This window comes from Magnolia sinica, chromosome 13 (assembly GCF_029962835.1).
Source record: "Magnolia sinica isolate HGM2019 chromosome 13, MsV1, whole genome shotgun sequence".
Classification (NCBI taxonomy): Eukaryota; Viridiplantae; Streptophyta; class Magnoliopsida; order Magnoliales; family Magnoliaceae; genus Magnolia; species Magnolia sinica.
Window position 1 is genome coordinate 62,125,931 of NC_080585.1, and position 22,901 is coordinate 62,148,831.

General features: G+C 39.0%; 1 protein-coding gene across 2 annotated transcripts in view; it reads left to right on the forward strand.

Moving 5' to 3' along the window:
• The first annotated feature begins 16,609 nt into the window (after positions 1-16,609).
• Positions 16,610-22,901, forward strand: part of LOC131223814 (uncharacterized) — a 69,066-nt gene continuing 62,774 nt past the window's right edge. For both annotated transcript variants that reach the window (XM_058219322.1, XM_058219323.1), the window contains exon 1: positions 16,610-17,288. In XM_058219322.1, the coding sequence (XP_058075305.1) occupies positions 17,034-17,288 (255 nt within the window). In that variant the 5' untranslated portion in view covers positions 16,610-17,033. The remainder of the gene's footprint in view (positions 17,289-22,901) is intronic.

The window sequence follows — 22,901 nt, forward strand, 5'->3', positions numbered from 1 at the left end:
ATCAAATAAAAATTATAATATATTAAATTTTAGGATGTTTTTCCAACTATACAAAAATTATTAATTTTGGACAACTATTACTCCTAGAATTTTAATAATTTATTTACAATTTCAAATGACATCAAATTTTGTGGGATGACTTTAAACTTAATTATGAAACATTATAAAAATTTTAAAAATAATTAAATTACTAAAAGTATAAGAAACCTTACCAGAAATAGAGACATTTTACAATCATACAAAAAAATCATTAATTTCAGACAAATGTCACTTCTAGAATTTTAATATTTTTTCTACAATTCCAAATGAAATAAAATTTTTTGGAGTGAGTTTAAACTTAATAATAAACTATTATAAAATTTTTAAAAATAATTCAATTACTAAATATATAAGAAACGTTACAAGAAATAGAGACGTTTTGAAATCATACAAAATTCATTAGTTTTGGACAACCGTTACTTCCATAAATTTTTATTACTTTTCTGGAGCTTAAAATGAATTAAAATTTTGTGAGATAAATGTTAACTTAATTATGTATTACCAAAAAAAAAAAAAATTTAATAATTTAGTAACTAAATGTGACAAAGATGTTATGAACAATAGATGGGTTGAAACTAAAAATTTCTGCAACTTCGAGTTGCTGATAGACTGGACGTATCTTTTTTATATTTGAGTTTTAAAACTTTGCATATTTTTAGAAATTACTTCTAATCATGCCAGGGATCATCTTATATAATTAAATTAGATTATTTTTAGATTATTTTTATATTTCAAATAGTTTGTAGTACGGTTGAACTACAGCTCTAAAGTAGAGTTGAGTTTGATTGTTTAATACTCTCTAAGTTCGTATCTGGGGCGAACTTCACTAAAATAATATGAGTTCCTTATTTATTTATGGATTCAAGGTTCATACCAAATTAAGGAGATGATATTCTTCCTCTTTCATTTTCCATGCCCTTCTTAGCATCATTAGTCCTCCAAACCTCCGAAATACCCTAGAACTTTCAATTCTTCATTTCCTCTTGAAATTAACGAAATTGAAGAATGGTTTACTCATAAGCCACTAGCCATTTGATCGAAATGGTGACATGTGGATATAATTTTAGGATATTAAAAAAAAAAAAAAAACCCTTCTAGTATAGTCTTTTTGTTATAGGTACCATGGAGGAATTTATTATCCACCAAGTTAAACATATATTAAACAATAACTCTCGTTGAACAAGACCCTGAGGACAACCTTATAAACATGAGCCTTGAACCTTCTAATGAATTATAATACTCCTTAAATACTTAGGATGATCGGATTTCAGAATTATAGAACCATATCCCTGCGGGGCATTCGCGGCTTAACCCAATTCTCAATCCTATGCGACTACCAATGGACTCACTGCTTTGACCGAGCAGAAAACCAGGATCCACCAGAACTAAGAAGGGAGATATGAATGTATCAGATTTGAGCCTATCAAAACCCTAAGAGCTCAAAATCGAATATTCCTTCTTAAGGTGCAAACCATTATCCTAGGTTTCCATTTATCGACCCTTGAGAGTCTCAGTTAATGATTTATTGTGGTAAATGATTTGTAAATAGCTTTCATGTTAATATTTTGTGCTTGATTGTAATATGTGTCATTGCTTGTCCATACATGCTCACATGTTTGATAAAATGCCTAAGTGATTAAATGTGTTATTTTAATTATGCTCACATGATTGATTGAACACTAGATTGAATGTGTTAGTTTGTTGATGCTCACGTGTTTGATTATATGCTCCAATGAATGTATTACTCTATTGTTGCTCACTTGTTTGATGAAATGCCTAAGTGATTGAATCCATTATCTCATTGGTGCTCACTTGTTTGATGAAATGTCTAAGTGAATGTATTGTTTTATTAATGTTTATATGTTCGATAAAATGCCTAGGTCATTGTATAGTAATATGTATGCTATAATTGCATAATGTAGTGTTTAGTTCATAGCGATGCTTAGGATTTCTACGATGTTGGGTCAGTCGGTAAATCGACCAAATTAACGGGCGACCCGAGTTCGGGTAGCCACCCTAGGCTTGTTCGATCGACACAGGTTGAACACGGACGACCGGCAGTAGCTGGACTAGATGGGCTGCTTACACTCAATGCCGGTTGTGTCATGGTTCTCCTAGGACAATCAAATTAGTCCACTAGCCAACTGATCATATATGTTCACAATGTATGACACGACTAAATGGAATCTAGGATACCCCGTTCTTAATGGATGTGTCCATTCATAACCGTTAGTGCGATACGATCCCACTAAGACTTATGCACCAGGCATGGTGGTATGGGATACCGTGTCCGAGCTGTCAGCCTACGCTAGGGTGACGAGCCTTCCCGTAATCACCAATGAGCAACTAAGACTCATGAGCCAGGCATGGTGATATGGGATATTGTGTCCAAGCTGTCGACCTATGCTGGGGTGACGAGCCTCCCATAGTGACTTGTGAGCACTGATGGAGGTGATAAATCATTTTTCGAATGACCCCTGTCAAATTACCCTGCCGATTGTTTCGTGTCAGAGTACTGTTCGAACGACCCATGCTTGAATAGAATTAGGTGACGAGCCATTTTCTTTATGTGTTTTTGGTTATATGTGACAAGCCCTCACCTCTGAACTGAGTGATCATACTCGGTTTGGGTAACAACCCATACCGGGTTGATCGTCATACATTTAAGAATCATACCGTACCTTTGAAATTGTTGATTTGTGAGATAAATAAGTGATACTAAAGTTAGATCAAGGGACACTAGTAAGGAGCCACTATGTGCGACAACGAGCCACGCAATCCAATAAGGGCTCGTGATACAACGTCGATATCCTAACTTCGCCAATATGCTGGATGAATTGAACTTAATAATTACTCGTCTAACATGATCATTCATCACATCACATTAATTTAGAATGTGGCGAAATAGGCATTGAGATCGCATGTTGAGGAAGTGTTATCATTTACGAATCAGGTGGTTAGAGTCGCATGTGAGGGAGTGTTGTTTGGAGAGGGCATACATCATGTCATATCTTCATATGCACATCTAACAAGAGTATTTAAGAATTATTTGGTTTCTTGTTTATCATTAACTGCGCTGATTGTGTCGATAACATGTGTAAATTAGAACTAATGGAACCACTAAGTTAGTTACTCACTCTCACATGAGATGGTGTTTTAAAACACCAACCAGACATATTATTGATGCAGGTTCTATCGAGGTCTTCGGTAGGTAGGCTTAGATCGGCTTGCACCACCACTGTTATGTTTTGGAAGACTTGGAATAAACTGAAAACTTTACACTTTCACCATCTTGGGTATGTATATTTGGCTTGTATAATCCTCATTAGGGTGGACATCACTTTTCAATTGTACTTTTACTATTTGCTCTATATTTATTAATTTTTGTTACCTCCGCCTCGCTTTAGTTCCACTAAGTTGAATTGTGCAACTCTGATTATTCGTGTGTGAACTTAATATGAATTAGAATGAAGACGCATGTGTATTTTATTAAGTTAACACCTAGGAACTTGGGACCGGAGTCTATGTATTCGGGTGCCGATTTTCGGGGCGTTAGATGAAGTGACTCCTCTTGGATCGTTTCTAATTGGGTTTTAAAGGTAGAGGACCCAATAGAATGTTCACTATGGTGTATTGCTAGTTCATCTTCCCAACATTGATGTTTCCACTGATTATAGTCATATGGGTCATAGGTAGGAGAATTTAATGGTTGTTGGTACATATTATCACCCATAATATAATCACGCATTGTTTTCTTCTTGTCTGATGGGTGAAAATATTCTTACTCCCATAGTTATGATAACCCCAACACTCACGTACTGTTTTCTTAATCCGTGGGGTGTAATTATTCTCCCGCATATGATCGCGTAAAGACTTCTTAACCGGTGGAGCATTGTATTATGTTTGGTTCTCGATGATATTTCTAGAAAATTTTTGAGACATATGCTATTTCCTATCATGGTCATCATATATCCCTTTCCAATGTCTCTTAGTTATCTCAGCATATTGACGTTCCCACTCTTACATGGTGAAACCCCAACTCTAAATCTAAACCTAAAAAAGAATAAAAGAAAAATCCTATAGCAATATGGAAAGTAAGTAGAGGAGAAGTTAGAAGGAAGTTACCATATTAGAGGAGATCTATGTTATGATCCTGCAAAAGAAAAAGGAAAGTAAATTAAGTTCTAAAAACAAAAAAGGAAAGTTCCTAAAAACAGAAAATAGAAAGTTTCTAAAAAGAGAAAAAGTTAATTTCTAAAAACAGAAAAGGAAAGTTTCTAAACCTAGAATTAGAAAGTAAATTAGTTTTTAAAATAATTCAGAAAAATCTAATCCTAAAAATAGAAAATAGAAAAACTTTAATCTTAAACTAATTCCAAAACTAGCCAATCTCAGAAAAACACAACCGTTAGTCTATGGCAACAGCGCTAAAAACTTGTTCAGAACCCCAAGTGTAGGGTCGCGATGTAGTAATAAGGTCGAATCCACGGGAACTAATCTCGTACGTTTCTGAAAGCAACTAAAAGTAGAACTAGAGAAAGATGTAAACCTAAATCTGGAATATTTGAGAGAGTAATTGTGATTAAAGTAGTTAAAACTAGTGAATTTAAAGGTGGGAACTAGGGTACCAAGGATCCACTTATAACAATTAGGAAGCTACCTTACATGATTCGAGGACATAACTGGAATCAAAGTCATATCTTATCTAATTGGTAAGAAGAGATTTGTTGGCCTCTGAACTTCTCATGAATCTAATCATCAATGGATAAGAGTTGTGAGGATCTGGAAGTGATTCCATCACCTAACCATGCCCAGGAGACAAGGCAAACAACAGGATTTACCAATCCCACAACCAATCATAAAAGAATTGTGAAGGTTAGGAAGGATTCCATCATCCTACCATGCCCAAGGGACGATGTTGAACAACAAGATTTTCTAATTTCATAATCTTAATTCAGAAAAAGAAGATATTTCAAGCTATCGCAGATCCATTGTAATTTGTCACAATAAACCATTAAAAACTAAACATATTCCTTAATAATCAAACTAGACTCCAAGAGAGTTCAACAAAACATGAAACAAAACAAAGCAAATATCTCAATCACGCTACAAGCTAAAAACTAGATGATAATGTCTTTAGCAATGATAACAACCTACATCATCCATGCTTTGGCCTCACTTGATGTACAACATGATGATCTAGATTGGCGTGCATGTATTTCACCTGTATGGCAGTAATTTAACCCATCAGATAAAAGGCCATCTAACCCATCCACATCATGCAAATAGATAAAAGTACCTTTCTTTATCTAACAATTGGACTGCACACTAACTTTTATGCTTCTCTCTCTCTCTATTTTATCTCATTCTTTGTTCTTCTCCATCAACTTGCACATGTCCTCTCCATTTTTTCTCAATATTGGTTTCCTATTTTCTTTTACATTGATGGACTTAACTATTGTTCATGTGTTCGCATACAACTAGGAACAATATAACTCATAGTGTAATGACAATACTAGATCAATTTCAATTCTCATGTGTGTGTTGAGTGAGAGTCAAGAATGAGTAATTGAAACCATGTGTAAAGCCCGTATCCTAGTCCGTACAGTCCCTTAGACTCCCACGATCTTTCCCGTCGAATCCCAGCAACCCGCGACCTGTAATCGGCATTTGCTTGCGACTCTAAGTCGCATCCTGTAGATCTGAGTCGACTCGACCCAAGACTTATACCAGTGCGACCGCGCCGTCGTCATGGTTCTAACGCCATGTCTTGCGCACCAATGCGATACCCAGGTCGGGAGTTGTGGGCCCGTGTATATTTCGAGGAAACGCCACGTGTTGAGAATTCCGAGAGAATCTCTACCCAACCTATCACATTCATCAATTAAGTACAACCTATACCTAGCCCATCACTCTCTTACCAACAAGGCATAACACCCATCCCTCTCTCATCCAAAAGTCAACTCTCACCCATCTCTCTCTTACACACCCATTCCTCTCATCTCATCCCTCTTACACAACCCCACTCCTCTCTCATTTCACTCCATCCCATCTCATTCTCTACCATTTCCAAGCTCTAAGGAGAGAAAAGAGAGCCAAGTGTGTGGCTCACTTCCTACCCCTAAGACTCTCAATCCAACCCTTCAATTTTCATCATCCTCTATCAAGAGAGGAAGCTTAGGAGCTAGGGATTTCAAGGAGCCAAGAAGAAGTGTAATAGGTGGGTGCTTATAGGTCTAGATCATTGATTTTGATGCATGGGCTAAGTGGGGCCTACCGATTGATGGTATGGATCCCACTTTAGACCCAAGGTGTGGCCAATGGCCCACCATGATTCATGTATGTAAATCCATAATGGGCCCACCTTGCTGACCTCCCTGCTGTCCGTTTGGACAGGCCTAGGTGAAGGGAAATAACAAGTATTAGCCTTGATCCAAAACGGGTGGGCCACACTGTCATGGACCCCACCTGGTTGCATGTATGAAACCCACACCATCCATCAGCTGCCAGAATTCATCAAGGCCAGGTGGGCCGTGACCAGCCACAACGGTTGTTGTCCAGACCAGGACGCAGGTGAAAGCAGAAATATCAGCTTGTTTCAAGGTGGGCCACGTACACGTGGACCCCACACATGATGTATATGTTGTATCCTCACCGTCCAGCTGGGACGGTGGGACCCACCTACATGATGTACGTGTTCCATCCATGCTGTCTAGACCCTGGACATTGGATGGAAGGAAAATACAAATATCTGCTTGATCCAAGAATTCTAGTGGGCCACCCACGTGGACCCACCTTGATGCTTGTGATATCCTCACCGTCCATTGTCTGGACGGTGGGAAACTACCTTGATGTATGTATTCAACCCACACCGTCCAGCTGAGGACGGTGTGACCCACTTGAGGTATATATCTTATCCACGACATCCAAACCTTGGACATGGACCCCATGATATAAGTGTTTTATCCACCACCGTCCAGTCCCTAGATGGTGGGACTGACCTTGATGTATATGTTCTATCCCCATCGTCCATTGCTTGGACGTGGGGCCACCTTGATGTGTGTGTGGGGTCTACACCGTTGTACCTTACACCAGCTATATAGCTGCTGTATGACGTTAGCAAGATCTGTGGGTCCCACCAACTATATAGCTACTGGATTGACATCAGCAAGTTGTGTGGGTCTGATCATGAGGTATGTATATCCACACCGTCCAGTGGTCTGAACAGTGGGGACCACCTTTGATGTATGTGATTTAACCACGCTGTCCTTCCGTGGCCACCATGATGTGCATGTGAAATCCACACCATCCAGCCACATGGACAGTGGGTCCCACACGCTACACAGTTGTTGTTTGACGTCAACAGGTTCTGTGGCCTGATCGTGAGGTATGTGTTATATCCTACCGTCCATCCATAGGGCCCACGTGCAGGGCGTGGGGCCTACCCAAACGATGTATATCCACACCTGCCCGTTTGCTGGATGGGTGGGGCCCACCTTGTGATGTGTTGTATATTCACATCGTCCATCCATGTGGCCCCCACGTGGTGTACGTATTTAATCCAAGCTATCCATCTAGTGGGGCCCATTTAGATTGTGCAGTGCCCACCTCAATGTGATGTATTTGTGGCCTTTGAATGAGGCCCAATACGATGTATATGAGGCCTTTGAATGAGGCCCAATGTGATGTATTTGAGGCCCATATGATGAGGCCTATTGAGAAGTATATTAGGCCCTTGTGTGAGGCCCATTGTGATGTTTTTTAGGCCCATGTGTGAGGCCCAATGTGAAGTGTATGAGGCCCATGAGTGAGGCTCAGTGTGATGTAGTGAGGCCCAGATAGTGAGGCTCATTGTGATGTATTTGAGGCCCAGATAGTGAGTCCCAATGTGAAGTATATGAGGCCCATGAGTGAGGCCCAATGTGATGTATGTGAAGCCCTTATATGAGGTACAATAATGATGAGTGATTCCACCATGATGTATGTGTTATATTCACACCGTTCATCCATTTCTTTAAGGTCGTGGCCCCATTGCCTTGAGAGGCCCACCCTGATTTATGGATTATATGCCCACCATGGGGCTGCCTTATGAGGCTCATCATGTTGTATGTGTTTCTTGTATAAGGGTCGTGGGCCTCATAGAGAGTTAGATTCAAATCCTAAGTGGACCACACACTAGGAGACAATAGTGGTTAAAAGTCCACCATTGAAATCCTCCCTAGGGCCCGTTGTTAAGTCCATTACATTAGGAGCAATGATGGTTAATTGTCCACGTTGTAATCTCCGTAAGGCCCATTGTTAGGCCCATTCTCATCTCCTCTTATCGGGCTTACCCCAAACCGTTAGGCCCCCATTGATGATTGTATTACCCACCTTCCCTTATTAGGCTATCCCAAACCCTTGGACCCTATTGATGCTAGTAATACCCATCTTTCCCTTGTTAGGCTACCCCAAACCTTTGGGCTCCCATTTGATAAATGATGCTTTCCACCATACCTTATATGATCACCTAAGCCTTGCAGCCCATCTTGTGTTCGTACCAGGCCTTCCATAGGGAATGTGGACCACCTAAATGCATGTATTTATCCAAGCTTAGTAACCCAAACCCGAGGCCCACTTAGATAATGAGCAGGACCATTTGTAGGGTAATATAGTCCTGGATGTGTCGATCTTACCAAGGTCCGCCTTGTATTCGTATCGGGCCCTCATAGGAAAGCCCAGTTGTTCATGATAAAGCTCACTTGTTGTATACCCACTTGACTCACCTCGTGAGATGTATCTTACCTTGTAATCGATTGTTGGGACCTCGTGTTATGTATGTATCATCCACACTGTCCATTCACCTTCTTAGGACGAGTGTGAGGCCTATCTTTGACATTAGTATATCATCATCACCTCCCTTGCTATAAATGAAAGAATATGTAGTATCAGGTTTAGTATTGTAACGCCCCGACTTTTCAGGACCCGAGTATATGACCCGTGTCCCAAATGTTCGAGTGTTAACTCTAAAGGATGGTCAAATTCGAGTGTACATTTTTTTTTCCTTCATCAGAGTAAGCAAATGAGCGTAGTGTGGACAAATTGACATAAAGGAAGATTTCATTATCGTTCAAATATACAAGAAGCTGCCCGTAATGACTTGTACAAACCAATGTCTCTGAATTTAAACAAGTACAAAAGTTACATGATTTAATACATGAAGAATAACAGAAAACATATAAACATAAGTCGTGAGATCACGCATCTCCTCCAAGCAAATACAGTCATGCATCCCTAGCGATCGTACCCTACTCCTCATCAAGTCTGAACAAGCATATACTTAAGCTACCTGTATTACCTGTACGATTGTATATTTGATGGATAAGTGGTTAACTCAGTGTGAATTCCCCTTAAGATTACACACCGCCGCATTAGGTAAGAAATAGTATAAAACATCCAGACAACCAAAATAGAGTAAATGTAGTCTTATTAAATGCATGGAGGCATGAATGCAATATGAACCTGGGAAAAACATCTAGACAGTCTGTGCCCCGGGAAAAACATCCAGACGGGCTGCGCCTCGGGAAAAACATCCAGACAGGCAATGGGGTTGTCACCCAAGGATGTGACTGGTCATTAGCGTAACACTTGGCGTAATCGCATGGGCATGAAGAACTAAGTCATCATCATAAATCGATCGACTGGTCATTAGCGCAACACGCGGCGTAATCGTATGGGCATAATGATCCAAGCCATTGTAGTATGCTATGCGTGCATGATTTGCCGGCCCATTATTAGTCCAATTGCAATTAGTCATTTTAGAATAAGCTCACGGTCACTACGGGGAGCGCAGGGCCCAGTGTAGGCCGACGGCTTGAGCCTAGTATTGCATGACTACCATCCCCGGCCCATGAGGCTACCATCTTGAGATGTTTAATGGAAACTTGTCGATTAGTGGCCAATCATATTACAGTATATGGGGCTTACCATCACATGGTTGTAAAGTATAAAACATCGAACCCATATAGGGAAAATACTAGAACAAAGCCACATAGGGCGATATCAAACAAGCCACATATGGTAATTATCAAAATAGGCCTCATAGGGCGAGTGTCAAAATCATGCGATAAAAGACCATCCTTGAAAACTATTGGACACAACAACCTTAGATGGTCGGCCCACATCAATGATCCATTTAGACCACCACTCAATAACCACTAAGTCAAAGGTCCATTTTAATCACAACCAGTTGGGTTACATCCCAAGTATGGGTGTACATTTATAGGTGAGGGTTTCCCACTAATATACCAGTTTAAAGTCTATAAGCAATACACAAATAATCCACAAGCATGAACAAATATACAGGATAAACATTAAGCAGGCAATATAGCAATTCAATTTCTACCAGCTAGCACATGTGATTATGAGAGAGAGATATCAATTATAATTTTTAATAAAAACTATAACTTAAGCTAATGAGAATATGGAAAGCTCAAGGGGAAGAATCATCACCTTATACTTGGAATCGCCTACTAGTGTCGCAAAGTGCTTGCGCCTTTAGAATTTAATCCTAACACAATTCATGAACTTGTACCATTAGATCCACGTTCTATGTACTATCTAGGTTTAAGATCATGGTTTAGGGTTTTAAATTTACTTATCTTAGGGTTTTGATGTAAAATTAGGGCATTCATACCAGAGTTTAGTTCTATGCTTATATTTTTGGGATTTAAATGCTAATTAATGTAAAATTAATTACCATGCTAACCTAGTAACCATAACCCAATTATTAATATTAACGATAGTGTTAATTAGCTAATCATGGTAATAATTAGTATTACAATCGTAATAAAATAGTATAATCTATTATTAAAGATAGTATTTTCAAGTGATGGATACCATGCTAACCTCATTAATGGGAGTTTCATTTATAGTAATTAACATTAGCGTAACATGTTAATAATAGTTATTATGATGATAATTAATATTATGGTCTACCATTATAAAAATAATATACTAGTAATTAGTAACGATATTACTTTATCTTCTTGTTTATGATAAGTACATATTCTTTACTAATGGTCTAGATTGCGTAGAGTTTCATCCACCATTCTACGTTTAGGCTTTGGTTTAGGGTTAAAGATCTAGTTCATAAAAATAAATTTATGATAATATTAGAATGAAGTAATGATAAGTAATAATTGTTATTTAATACTATCAACACTAATCTTATGATAATTAATCTACTAGTGACGGCATAAGAAAAACATTTATAATAATAGATGTTGATATCTCATACTAAAAATCGAGTATTATAGTTAATAGTATATAACAATAATCTCTAATGATGATTCCATTTTAACAATCCAAGTGAATGAAAGAATTGGAAGTTGACTTACCTGAGTTGAATGAATCAGGCCCTTCATTGAAATTGGTCCAGTTGAGTTTTGAAGTGATGAGGATTGGCCCCAACCCATTTGTCCCAACAAATGGCTAGTTTGGGCCTGGAATTACCCATGGCTAAGCTTGTACTGGGCCTACAGTAAAGTGATCAGGCCCAACAGATCTTTGTGTCCAAAAGGGCCCAAATGGGGCCCAAAATCATCCCTAACTAAGGGCAGAACTGGACCTGTTTTGGCCCAGCTATTGGGTCCAAATACAAGCCCAAATGGGGCTGGCTTAGGTTGTCTTTGGCCCATGAGATGGAAGGCTCAGAAATGGGTCTGCATTGGGCCCTGGTCAACCCAACTCGGCAACCCTCCAGCTGCTAGAGTGCGGCCCACTGCAGTTGTAGTGAGGCCCACTGGGACGTGGCCCACTGCATTGTGTAGGGCTTGGATTGTTGCACAAGCCCACCTGCAACGTGCAGGGCCCACAGAGATTTATGGTGTGGCCCACTTGTTTCAAACAGGGTGCGGCCCACTGAGATTTGAATCTCAGGTGCAGCATGGCAATGGTGGCCCTGCTCTCTCTCTCTCTATCTCTCTCTCATTCCTTTTCTTTCTCTGTTTATCTTCTTTCTCTGATTCTTCCTCCATTCATTTTCTTTCTTCGTCTTCTTTCCAGTTGGAGACGCCCAGTTGGGACCGGACATGGTCGGGTTAATGGGGTGCGGCACCCACTAACAATGGCTTGTTACACGTTGTCTTGATTGGAGCTCCACCACAACAGTCCCTGATCAACTTTGGGACGATCAGTTGTGATTGATGAGCTTCAGGGGGCCCACCTGACGGGTTCCATGGCCATACAGCTCGAATGGTGTCGGTTTCCTGTTGAGGAAGAAGACCGGCTGAAATGGCGGATCTCTAATGAATGCTTCTTTCTTCAATCCGACTGCATGGGACGGTTCATATGGGCTCTAAGAAGCTTAAGGATAAGCTTTTTCGAAGCTTTAGGATAGCTTGGACGGTGGGTTCGAAGGTTGGAGGGAAACCGTTGGTTTTTGGTTGTGGCTGCGAAAATGGAGGGTGAGCTACTGTTCCTCGATCCTCACACCTTTTATGCTCGCCCTAATCCTTCCTAAACCGTCGGATCAATAGCCAGTGGTCCAGATCTCCTCAGATCGAAACCGCCTCTAAAACCGTGGGTAGAATGGAGACCGCTTGTGGTTTTAAAGCCCTAAACCACAGCTAAACTGGACGACTGAGATTTTCTCAGACAAACGGTCGGGATATGCTGAAATAAAGGGCTGGGATTGGAGGACTTCCTCTCACGCGGATCGTGCCAGCTGGCAGTTTTCATTTTTAGAAACATGGTTTTGAAGGGCCTGTTTACGGCAAGGGTTGTGCGCACGCGGGTGCATTTCAACGTGTGAGTCAGCTGAGTTTTGGTGGGACCCAAGCCCCAGACACGATGGACGGATCAGATCTCCCATCTGATCTGAGATGGTGGGCCCCAACGCGTCCCAAATGGACGTTGTCTGTCGGCTGACGTAACGAGAGAGGGAGAGAGATTCTCTCTGTTAAGGAAATAGCGGGTCAACCAGTGCACGGTGGGTGCACGTGAAATGTGCACATGTACAATTCGGGTGGGGTCCACAATGGTGTTTGTGGAAAATCTACTCCGTCCATTCCATTTGGAAATCCCCAAGCAGGGCCCGGGATCAAAGATCAAGCCGATGAGTGTCTAGGTGGGGCCCACAACTTGATTTGGGTCCCGTTTATGGATTTACCGTTGATCAGTTGGTCAGATCAGTTCGAAATTGAACGTCAACGGTTAAAGGAGGTCAAGGGTCCATTTAAGCCTTTCATTATGTATTATTAACCAATGCTAATATTAATATGAATTTACTTGTAATTAAAATAATTAAAAGCTCATACATATATATAAATATAATTTCTAATATTAACATGCTACTATATACATGCTATTAGTCATATATTTATAAAATTCCTAATATACAATACCATAATACACATGTATGGATTGAAAATTGTACATTATATCTTTTAACATCTCATTGTTAAATGATATACCATCTTATTAAGATGTCTAATAATTTTTGCATACATGTTTAATACTATGCTAATATCTATAATTCAATTATATATTGTAAAACTATTATCCACTATGTTTAGTTAATGTAATATTATTTTCATAATATTTTATATACATGCGTATCACTCTATTACAATGCATTTTCATACATTATTTATTTAATAAATAAATTATCAAAATACATCTATAATCTTTTAATCCATGTTTGTGTAAATTTTATAATATAATAAATTGATAAGATAATATACTTAGTATATTTAATTTGACCACTGGGTGGTTTGATATGTGGATAGGGATCACCTTCGACGGTCAGATTTTAACTAGGTTGCACGTGAATGTTCACTAAGCTAAGTTTGCATTTATCCTAAGTCTTGGTTATACGGTAACACCCGAGTACTGAAAGGTACGGGGTGTTACAGGTATATCCACTATGTAGAACCTATCTCGACGTATGGACTGGACCCGACGTCCCCGTCTTGGATCATACAGAGCCTTGGAAAGCTAATGTAAGACATACCGCATGGGCTCCTATAGTTGTAGAAGGAGCACGTCATTCAGTTTACACTCTTAGTATGTGACATGCCGATGATGGTCGATTGTGAATTATTATTGTCTGCCTTATCAGATAATAATGTTTATGTACTTTATTACTTCATGATACACGTCCATACGCATCATCCGCATGCTTGTTATGAAGAGTAATTGAGCATAGTATGTGCCATTGGCCTGATTGTTTATGGGGTATGACCCCTTGAGAGGTAAAGTTGCCCCACATGAGCGCGCGATACGCGTAGGTTTGATACATGACTGGATGGTATGACTCATGTATCTCGCATTTTGTGATATGACCACCATACGCCCTAGCGACATTAGGGCCTTGGCCTCTACAGATATATCGTGGATGACCAGATGGGATACCAAATTTTTTTTTTAACATGGGGCGCGATAGATGTCCCTGGGTGAAATTCCCTAAACCGTCATGGTACCTGATGACGGTCCAACATCTAGACTGAGTGGATATACATGAGTGCATGAGGGCCGTATACTATTAGGTCGCGTCTCCTACTATGTCGTGGTTGGTTGGAAGGGGGTGTGGCCTTATCCGCCCTAGTGAGGGGGTTGTAAGCTAGGCTGAGTTTGACCAGCTCATGAGTGGGTCCGTTACCGACGAGCCAGGCCGATATTGGTAGGTGGGTAGTGAGGTCTCTTTCACTCGCTTGGTTGTGTGCCCAGGGAGGCTGCGGCCAGTGTGGAGTGTACTAGACTGCGGTGATGATCCCAGAGATGTACAATACTGATATGTGGACCTACTGAGTAGGAGTTGCATACTCAGCATTTGATTGATTCATTCATTCACTATCCACTTGGGCTGGTGATGCACAATTAAATTATTGTATGTACCTTCGCAGTGACCATGATTTCAGTTGGGGCGCGCGACCAACTTGAGATCGAGTTTACTACATTGAGTCTGGCTATTCAAATTTAGGTATGAGACTGGTTCGGATAGAAGTCCCTTGTGATGGACCCCAAAGCCTGCGATACTACATACTATCATCCCGACTTCACGCCCTAGCTTGGTTATTTCTTTCGCACTGCATATTGCATTGCATCCCCAACATATGACATTTGGCTTACAACGACCCCACATTGGATAGCTGATCTGCATTGCATATTCTAATATTGTAGACTCATGGACTTGTCAGTATTTCTACTTACTCTGATATTGTATAACTCATGGACTTGTCAGTATTTCTGCTTACTCTGATATCATATGACTCATGAACTTGCCAGTATTTCTGATGTTGTATGAATTGTGGACTTGTACTGTATACTTGACACTTGCGTTGCGCACACACATACACAACCTTCTAAGCTTTTTATAAGCTTATGCACGATAGATGTGTACAGGTGACGTTAGGACGCAGTAGCGTTGAGGCAGGAGCGTGTGGCGGAGATTTGTTGAGATTTTATTATATATATGTATTTCCTTTCAGTATTGTAATCAACGATTTATATTAGTGGATATGTGATATGATGTTGTTCTTGTGGTTTAGGTACACTTGTGGTTATGCTCATTTACAAAAAAATTATATTGAAAATCTTCTTTGTAGAATCTCAAGATCGAAAATCTGACGTATGGGCACTGGGAGTCGAGAATGGGGTACTACAAAGGCTGTCGGCGCCGGATTCGGCGATCGGGAGTTTTGTGAGTCCGGTTTTCGAGTTTGGGGGGTGACACCATGGATCAACAAAAAAAGATGCTTATTCCTATGGATTCTAGAATCATATATGCCAATTGAAATTTACCTATGTAAATGCCTGCAAACAAGTGCAAAAGATCTTTGTACAAATAAATACAAGAATTTGGTGCAATTATGTTGCTGTTGTTTGCAGAGGGGCTAATAATAACTTCAGAATTTTCAATGTAGGGGCACTACTATTGTAGCTTATTGATGCACACAAGATCTCACATTATAAAAGATACATGACATTCTTAAAAAGCATATCATGGGAATCATCACGCCATATACACCATGTTGAGATATTGACCTGAACATCTGACCAATGTTGAACTGAGACTTAGCCCATCATCTAACATAAAACACTTCAAATAAATCTAAAAGCACTTCAAATAAATTTAAAAATACTTTAAATAAATCTAAGGGGTTACCATAAAGAGCAATGGACGAAAATCAACCCTAAATCTTATATATTTTGTGAGCTATTAAAGTTTTGAATGACCAAAATCACATATACTTGTTTCACATTGGCATGCATCTATATGACTGCACAAATCACCTCGACATTGAATAAGTTCGAACCTTTGTTTGAAACATGAAAAAATGTTGAGAGAGGAAGAGACTCTGGATCTTTTATTTCAAAAAGAAACATTGAGAGAGAGAAGAGGAAAAGCTGGGAGAGAAGTTGAGAGAAAAGAGGGAAAGTTGGGACAGAAGAGGGCACGCCTCTTTCGTCCTGTGGTACTTTTCCCTTTCTTCTTCTTATATATATATATATATATATAACAATAGATGACGTGGACCAATAGAAAGCTGAAAGCTGAGAATCCCTGTTACGCACCAACAGAGGATCCGGACTCGAAAGTAAAAACGGTCTCACTACGTTTCGACAGACAGCCGTATACGAGAGAGGGAGAGAGGGATTTGGGTTTTTCGCTGCAAAGCCTCTGCAAAACATCAGAAGTGTCAAATAGAACCTCGGATCGAATCACACCCAAAAAGCGCTTCCTATCATCATATCAATACCGATACTTCTCAGAGTCTATCTCTGACCTAGATCGAATTAACCCAGAATCTCTGCGGTCCGATCGGTTCCTGTCCTCCCCAGCCATGATTCCGACCGACCCAAATGACCCTTTTCTCTGAACCATCCAATTCTTCTATCTCGCGATGGATTTCGTGCAGTTCTGTGCTTCAGCAGCCTTCGTATTCTTCCCTATTTGAGAGATATATATATTTTTTCATTTGGGGGTTGAAATTTTCTAGCTTTTTGATTGCATGGGCGATCTCCAAGTTTGGCTGCTGCCACAGCCGAACAACATCCTGACAGACGACAGCCCGTCCCCATCCCCATCGTTGTCACCGTCGAATAACCCGCGCCCGCTGTCGATTGGGGCAGACAGCTGGCGGTGGGCTGAGCAGGCGACCTGCGAGATAATATGCCGGATTCAGCCAACAGTGGTGTCGGAGCAGCGGAGGAAGGCCGTTGTTGACTATGTGCAGAGGCTCATTAGAGGAGTACTTGGCAGCGAGGTGAGCTTTCTTTTATCTTTTTTGTGTTTTTGAAGTATTTCCTTAATGGGTTTTTGGTAATCGTGTCTTTTATATTCAGCTAATCTTTAAATAGCTATTTTTTCTTATCTAATATTTTTTTGGTGGGTCTCTTTGAGCAATACTTGTTTTTTTATTATTATTATTATTATTATAAATTTTATGCATTTTTAGTAGCTTAATTGCATTTTTAAAACTGATTTATAGCTGCATTTTGTTTTAGTTTATTATTGAATTGATAGATATCTAGAATTATATATAGCATGATCTTTCAGTCCATGCATGACAGGTGGGCCCACCTGGGACAGTATTTTGTTGGACCGTACATTTAATTCATCATAAATATTATAAACCGACATGCGCGCGCAATAAAACTTTTCCCATTTTCATACATGCAGCGTTCCTCTGTCACGATGACAAGGCAGTGGTCACCCTATGCTTCCATAACCGGTTGTTCGTGGGGTGGAAAAATGACTGATATCCCCTTAGTGTGTTCGTGTAGGAAATGGGACATTCGGATTTTGGATGGTTGAATGATTCATGCCCTATTGTTTACAGAGAATGAAAATGACAAATCTACACCTGAGCAGTCATCATCACTGTAGCCTTTTATCAGCTATTTGGGGTAGGTTAATGAGCAGTCATCTAGGGCATAGTCGTCAAAATCCTATGATTTATGATTTATGATTTGAGTCGAATCTTAAGCAAAATGCTTGAATCCTATCTCAAATCATTTTATATATGAATCCTGAGATTCTATGATTTGAATCTTCCTATTTACAGTTCAAGTTATACTTGTTCTCTTCTATTTTAAGCTTTACTTGGCTTTCGTTTTATGTTTTTACATTGGCGGGGGCTTTAAGAACTGTATAGAAGAGGTCAATGATTATTGTTGTTCATTATAAGAGATTAGGTGATAGATATTCTCTTCAATGTTAAATCTTGTTGCATTTTCTTATGATTTTGTACTTCTTAACTGGTTGAAACACCAAATTGATGTATGACTTATCTGGAATGTTTTTATGGATGGCCATGATCATGTTGACCTATATGTAGTGTGGTAATGATGGTTAGAAATCAAAATATTTTTTGTTGGTCTACAAAATCAAATGCTGCCTTTTCCAACGTGATTCTACACCCAAGAAAGGCGAAAAGAACATACATCATCAAAGGATTATTGTATGTTATTTAAGGTAAATTTCTTGAAAGACAAAAAATAATGGAAAGATGAGAATCCTCTAACGCTATCATGATATGGTGTTACTTGGTGCATATTGATGGGAAATGGATGATTGATTTTTTTTTTTTTTTGAAATATATATTTTTTTTTCCAGATTTTTTCTTCAAACGTTTAAGAAAATTATAAAAAATCTTATGATGTACGATACGATTTGCAAACAATACAACCTTATCACAATTTGCAATATGATTACGATTTTGGCAGCATTGAATTATTCTATGGAATAAGATCATTAAGAATCTTGATTTATGATTTATGATATGTGAATTACAGTGATTCAATTTCTATGAAGTTCATGACCTTTGATGGTTGGACAGTTCATGCATACTTGCTAGACGGCTGTGTAGGCTATTTTGTATAGTTTCACTGCCTTGAGAATGGCACCCCATGAGGAAAGGGATGAATATAATGCCGGAATCTAAAGACAACTGTTTGTATGATGATGGGGATAGGTTTGATTTTTCCAGGCAGTGTCTTGTAGTTGCGTCTCTGTAATTTCCATCTGGAATTTTATAGTCTGCTCTTGCTCTTTGAGTCAAGAATTTGGTTTTGTCTAGAAAACCGTGCGTTCTTGCATGTCATGATTTTGGTTTTATTGTTTGTCTTTTCTCTTTGCAAGTAATCTTTGATTTGTAGGCCACAAGTATTGTTGTTGTTAGTAGAATCATCCTGTCACAATGTCATTTCTCAAATAAAACTGTCAAATTCTGGTTTCAAGTATATTTATTTTGGGGATTAAGATATCTTCCAGTTGTAGCTTTGGGCAAATTGATGGTTGTTGGGGGGTGAGGAGTCATCCTTCTATTGGGTTGATAATCTTTCATCATCTTTCCCTTAATTTTTGAGTTATCTTTGTCGTTTGTTTCATTTTTTTTTTTTTCTAAATAAAATTTGAGTCATCTTTCAAAGAAAGAATGAAAGAGGAAAAGAAAAGAGCTGTAACTATGTTGGGGATGTATTGCCTTAACTCTGGAAAAAGCTTTCTACTCTAAGTATATAACCATTTCGGGAATGTGCTGCCTTCCTCCAAATTAAGCTACTTTTTTTTTTTAAAAAAAAAAAAAATTTTAAAATTTAAAATTTAAAATTATTATTATTATTTTTTTAATTTTTTAATTTTTTAAAAATTACACATGCACACACACCACCACACACTCACACCATGGTGGGATTTCACCACCTATGGGTACTCGAACCCTCAACCACATGTTGAAACTCTAAGGGTCTACCACGTGTTAAATTTTTTTTTTTTTTTTTTTTTTTTGTCGTGTACAAGTTGGACCATCTTTGAATAATTTGGTATGTCTGTCTGGTTGGTTTAACCGGACAGATGACAGACCGAAAATCTCCTCCATTGAACAGTATCAGCCATCTGAATGGTGGACGTGTTCCTCTTGCAATGGACCTTTAGCTTTGTATTAACTATTCATTTGAAGATTTATACTTGGATTGATAGGATTTTCTGATGGAATTTTTTCCCTTTTCAGCCTATCCTGTTTGGATTACTGAAAGATTGGTTCCCACCTGCATAGAATGCTGTCCTGAACACATGCACAGAAAGAAATGAAAAAAAAAGAAAGAAGAAAAAACAAATGCTGCTAGTTCGGCTGACGATTGCATGTTTCTTCTTTGTAAATACGCCAATTACGAGCACTACAATTCATTTACCTGAAGCATTAACAATCTTTGTCATGAATTGGCTTCGGCCTTTTGTTTATTAATAAAATTATCATCTTAAAAAAAAGTCCTCGTCATGAATTGTTTGATTGAAGCTCAGTCTCATATGTTATGTTCACTTTTTAGTTTTTACCATTCGTGCATGGGTTTAAACTGCCCTTTATGTATAGTTTATTCTCCATCTGGAAGCGATGTGCCAGCTGTTCCTGAGTGCGGATTGAGGTGGGTTGATGTCAAGTGGGCAGCTGGTGGTATAGCTTCTGCAAAACAATCATGAGTCATGAGAAAACTGAACCCAAACAGCTGGACAAGGCAATGATGATGATATATAGTCTGTCTTATGCATTCTTGACAGAGTTTTATTTTGGATCATATGGCCTTTTCTACGTTAAAAAATGTTTTAGATCCCATAAGCTTAACACATGCTCTTCAATCTTGGACGGTGCTGAAGGATGATTCTTACTGTGATGTGTTTAAGTTGTAAGCTTGATATACATTTCAAAGTCTTGAGTCTTGATAGTACCAAATTGGGCTTTTTTATTTTTTTATTTTTCCTCTCTCTACTGATTCCAAGATTAGCAAGAGATTGATTGCTTTTCCAATCATCTCTTACATCACTTTTCATTTTGGACAAGGACTAGTGCAAAACTCTATTAGATTGTTTCAATTTGTTGGTGTTGATGCATCATGACCACATGTGTGGGGCCATGGTCACTCATGTGTTCTTCATACGTTTGGCTTTATTGGGCCTTTGTCATATATGTTTGTGCTATAGTTTTTGGGCCTATAAGTTATTTGTTTATTTTTAGTTAAGAGGGGTATAGTGTAATTTTCTTATACTAAGGGCCTGTTTGCTAACTCTTAAAAGTAGCACTTAACGCGGAATGGAGAAAAATCTCTGTATCAAGTGTTGTTTGTTAACTCTGAAATTGGAAAGCGCTAAGTGATTTTTCACTGAATTCTTTCCGTGACAGGAGTCTGGCTTAATGGTGAATGCGGAATGCGCTCCGTGATTTTTCTATTAAAAAATAAATTTACTTACAAAATTTCCCCTTTTCAAGTTAGTATGGAAATTTTTTATCTTATTGTTTGCGCAATGCAAAACCTTTTAACATGTAAAACTTCTTTATTCCCCACCATGATTTATGTGTTTGATCCACACCGTCCATCAACCTTTTCAGATCATTTAAGGTATGAGCCAAAAAAAGAGGCAGGTCCAGGGATTAATTTGATCACAAGGTGGGGATTGAACATCCACCATTAAAAACTTCTTGCAAGTTGGAGAAGTTTCGGATCAAGCTGATATTTGTGTTTTCACTTCATCCACGTCTACGTGACCTTATGAATAGGTTGGATGGTAAAAAAAACATCACAGCGGCCCTTAGAAAGCTTTCAATGGTGGATGTCATTATCACTGCAGCATCCTTTGGTGTGGTCCACTGGAGCTGTGGACCTGCTTCATTTTTAGGATAATGCATTAAAATGATATTAGAAAAACGATTAACGGCATGGATAAAACACTTACATCACGGTGGGCCCCACAGAGCCTTGCCCGGATGGATTACTGTCTGGGCGGGGGTACGACGCAATCCGCGTCCGAAGCGGATGGCTGGGTACAGGATGGGAAGCGGATTAGCTGGTGTATTGACGTTAGCAAGTTCTATGGGTCCCATCATGACGTATTTGTTATATCCAAACCGTCCATCCATTTTGCAATCTCGTCGTAAGGCTTGAACTGAAAAATAAGACAGATCTAAGATGAGGTTGACCACACTTCAAAAAGTAGTGGGGGATTGAACGTCTACCATTGAAACCCTTTTGGGGTCACAAAAGTTTCGGATCGATATGAAATTTGTTTTTCCTCTTTATCTAGTTATTTTTGACCTTATGAATAGATTAGATGGAAAATAAACGTTATAGTGGGCCCTGCGAATTTTTTAATGGTGAAAATCATTATCCTGCTGCTATTTTTGGTGTGGTACATTTGAATTTTGGATATGATTTATTTTTTGGCTAATGCTCTGAAATGATCTCTAAAATTTGATGAAAGGTGTGGATATAATAAATACATCATTGTAGGGCCCATGTCGCTTTGATCTTCATTGAACCGTTCGTACAACTTGGAGCTCGGAGCGTATTTGCACGACACGTATCTACTCAGCTATATAGCTGGTGTGTGGTATACGGACGTGGATAAGATATTGACAAGGTTAGTAGCCAAATTCCACTGAAGTGACGTCAGCACGCCCTGTGGACCCACCATAATGCATGTGTTGTATCCATACCGTCCAGCCATTTGGGGAGATCTTTTTTTTTGCATGAGAAAAAGAATGAAATAGATCTAAAGTTCAAGTGGACCCCACCATAGAAAACAGTGGGGACAGTGACATCCACCATTCAAAACTTCTTAGGGGCCACAAAAGTTTCCGATCAAGCTGATATTTATTAAAATTGCAAGTAAATTTATTAAAAGATTTTTACCCAATTGTTCTTCTTTAAATAATTCTCAGTTTATATTAGACTATTGTAGCGATGGCTTCAAGGGATAGTGGCAGGGTAAGATAGAGTGATTTCGACAAAAAATTATTTATTGATTGTTGTCTTGAAGAAGCGCATAAGGGTGGTAGGTCAGGGTCAAGCTTGACCAAACAAGCATGGAACAAATAATTTCATTTAAT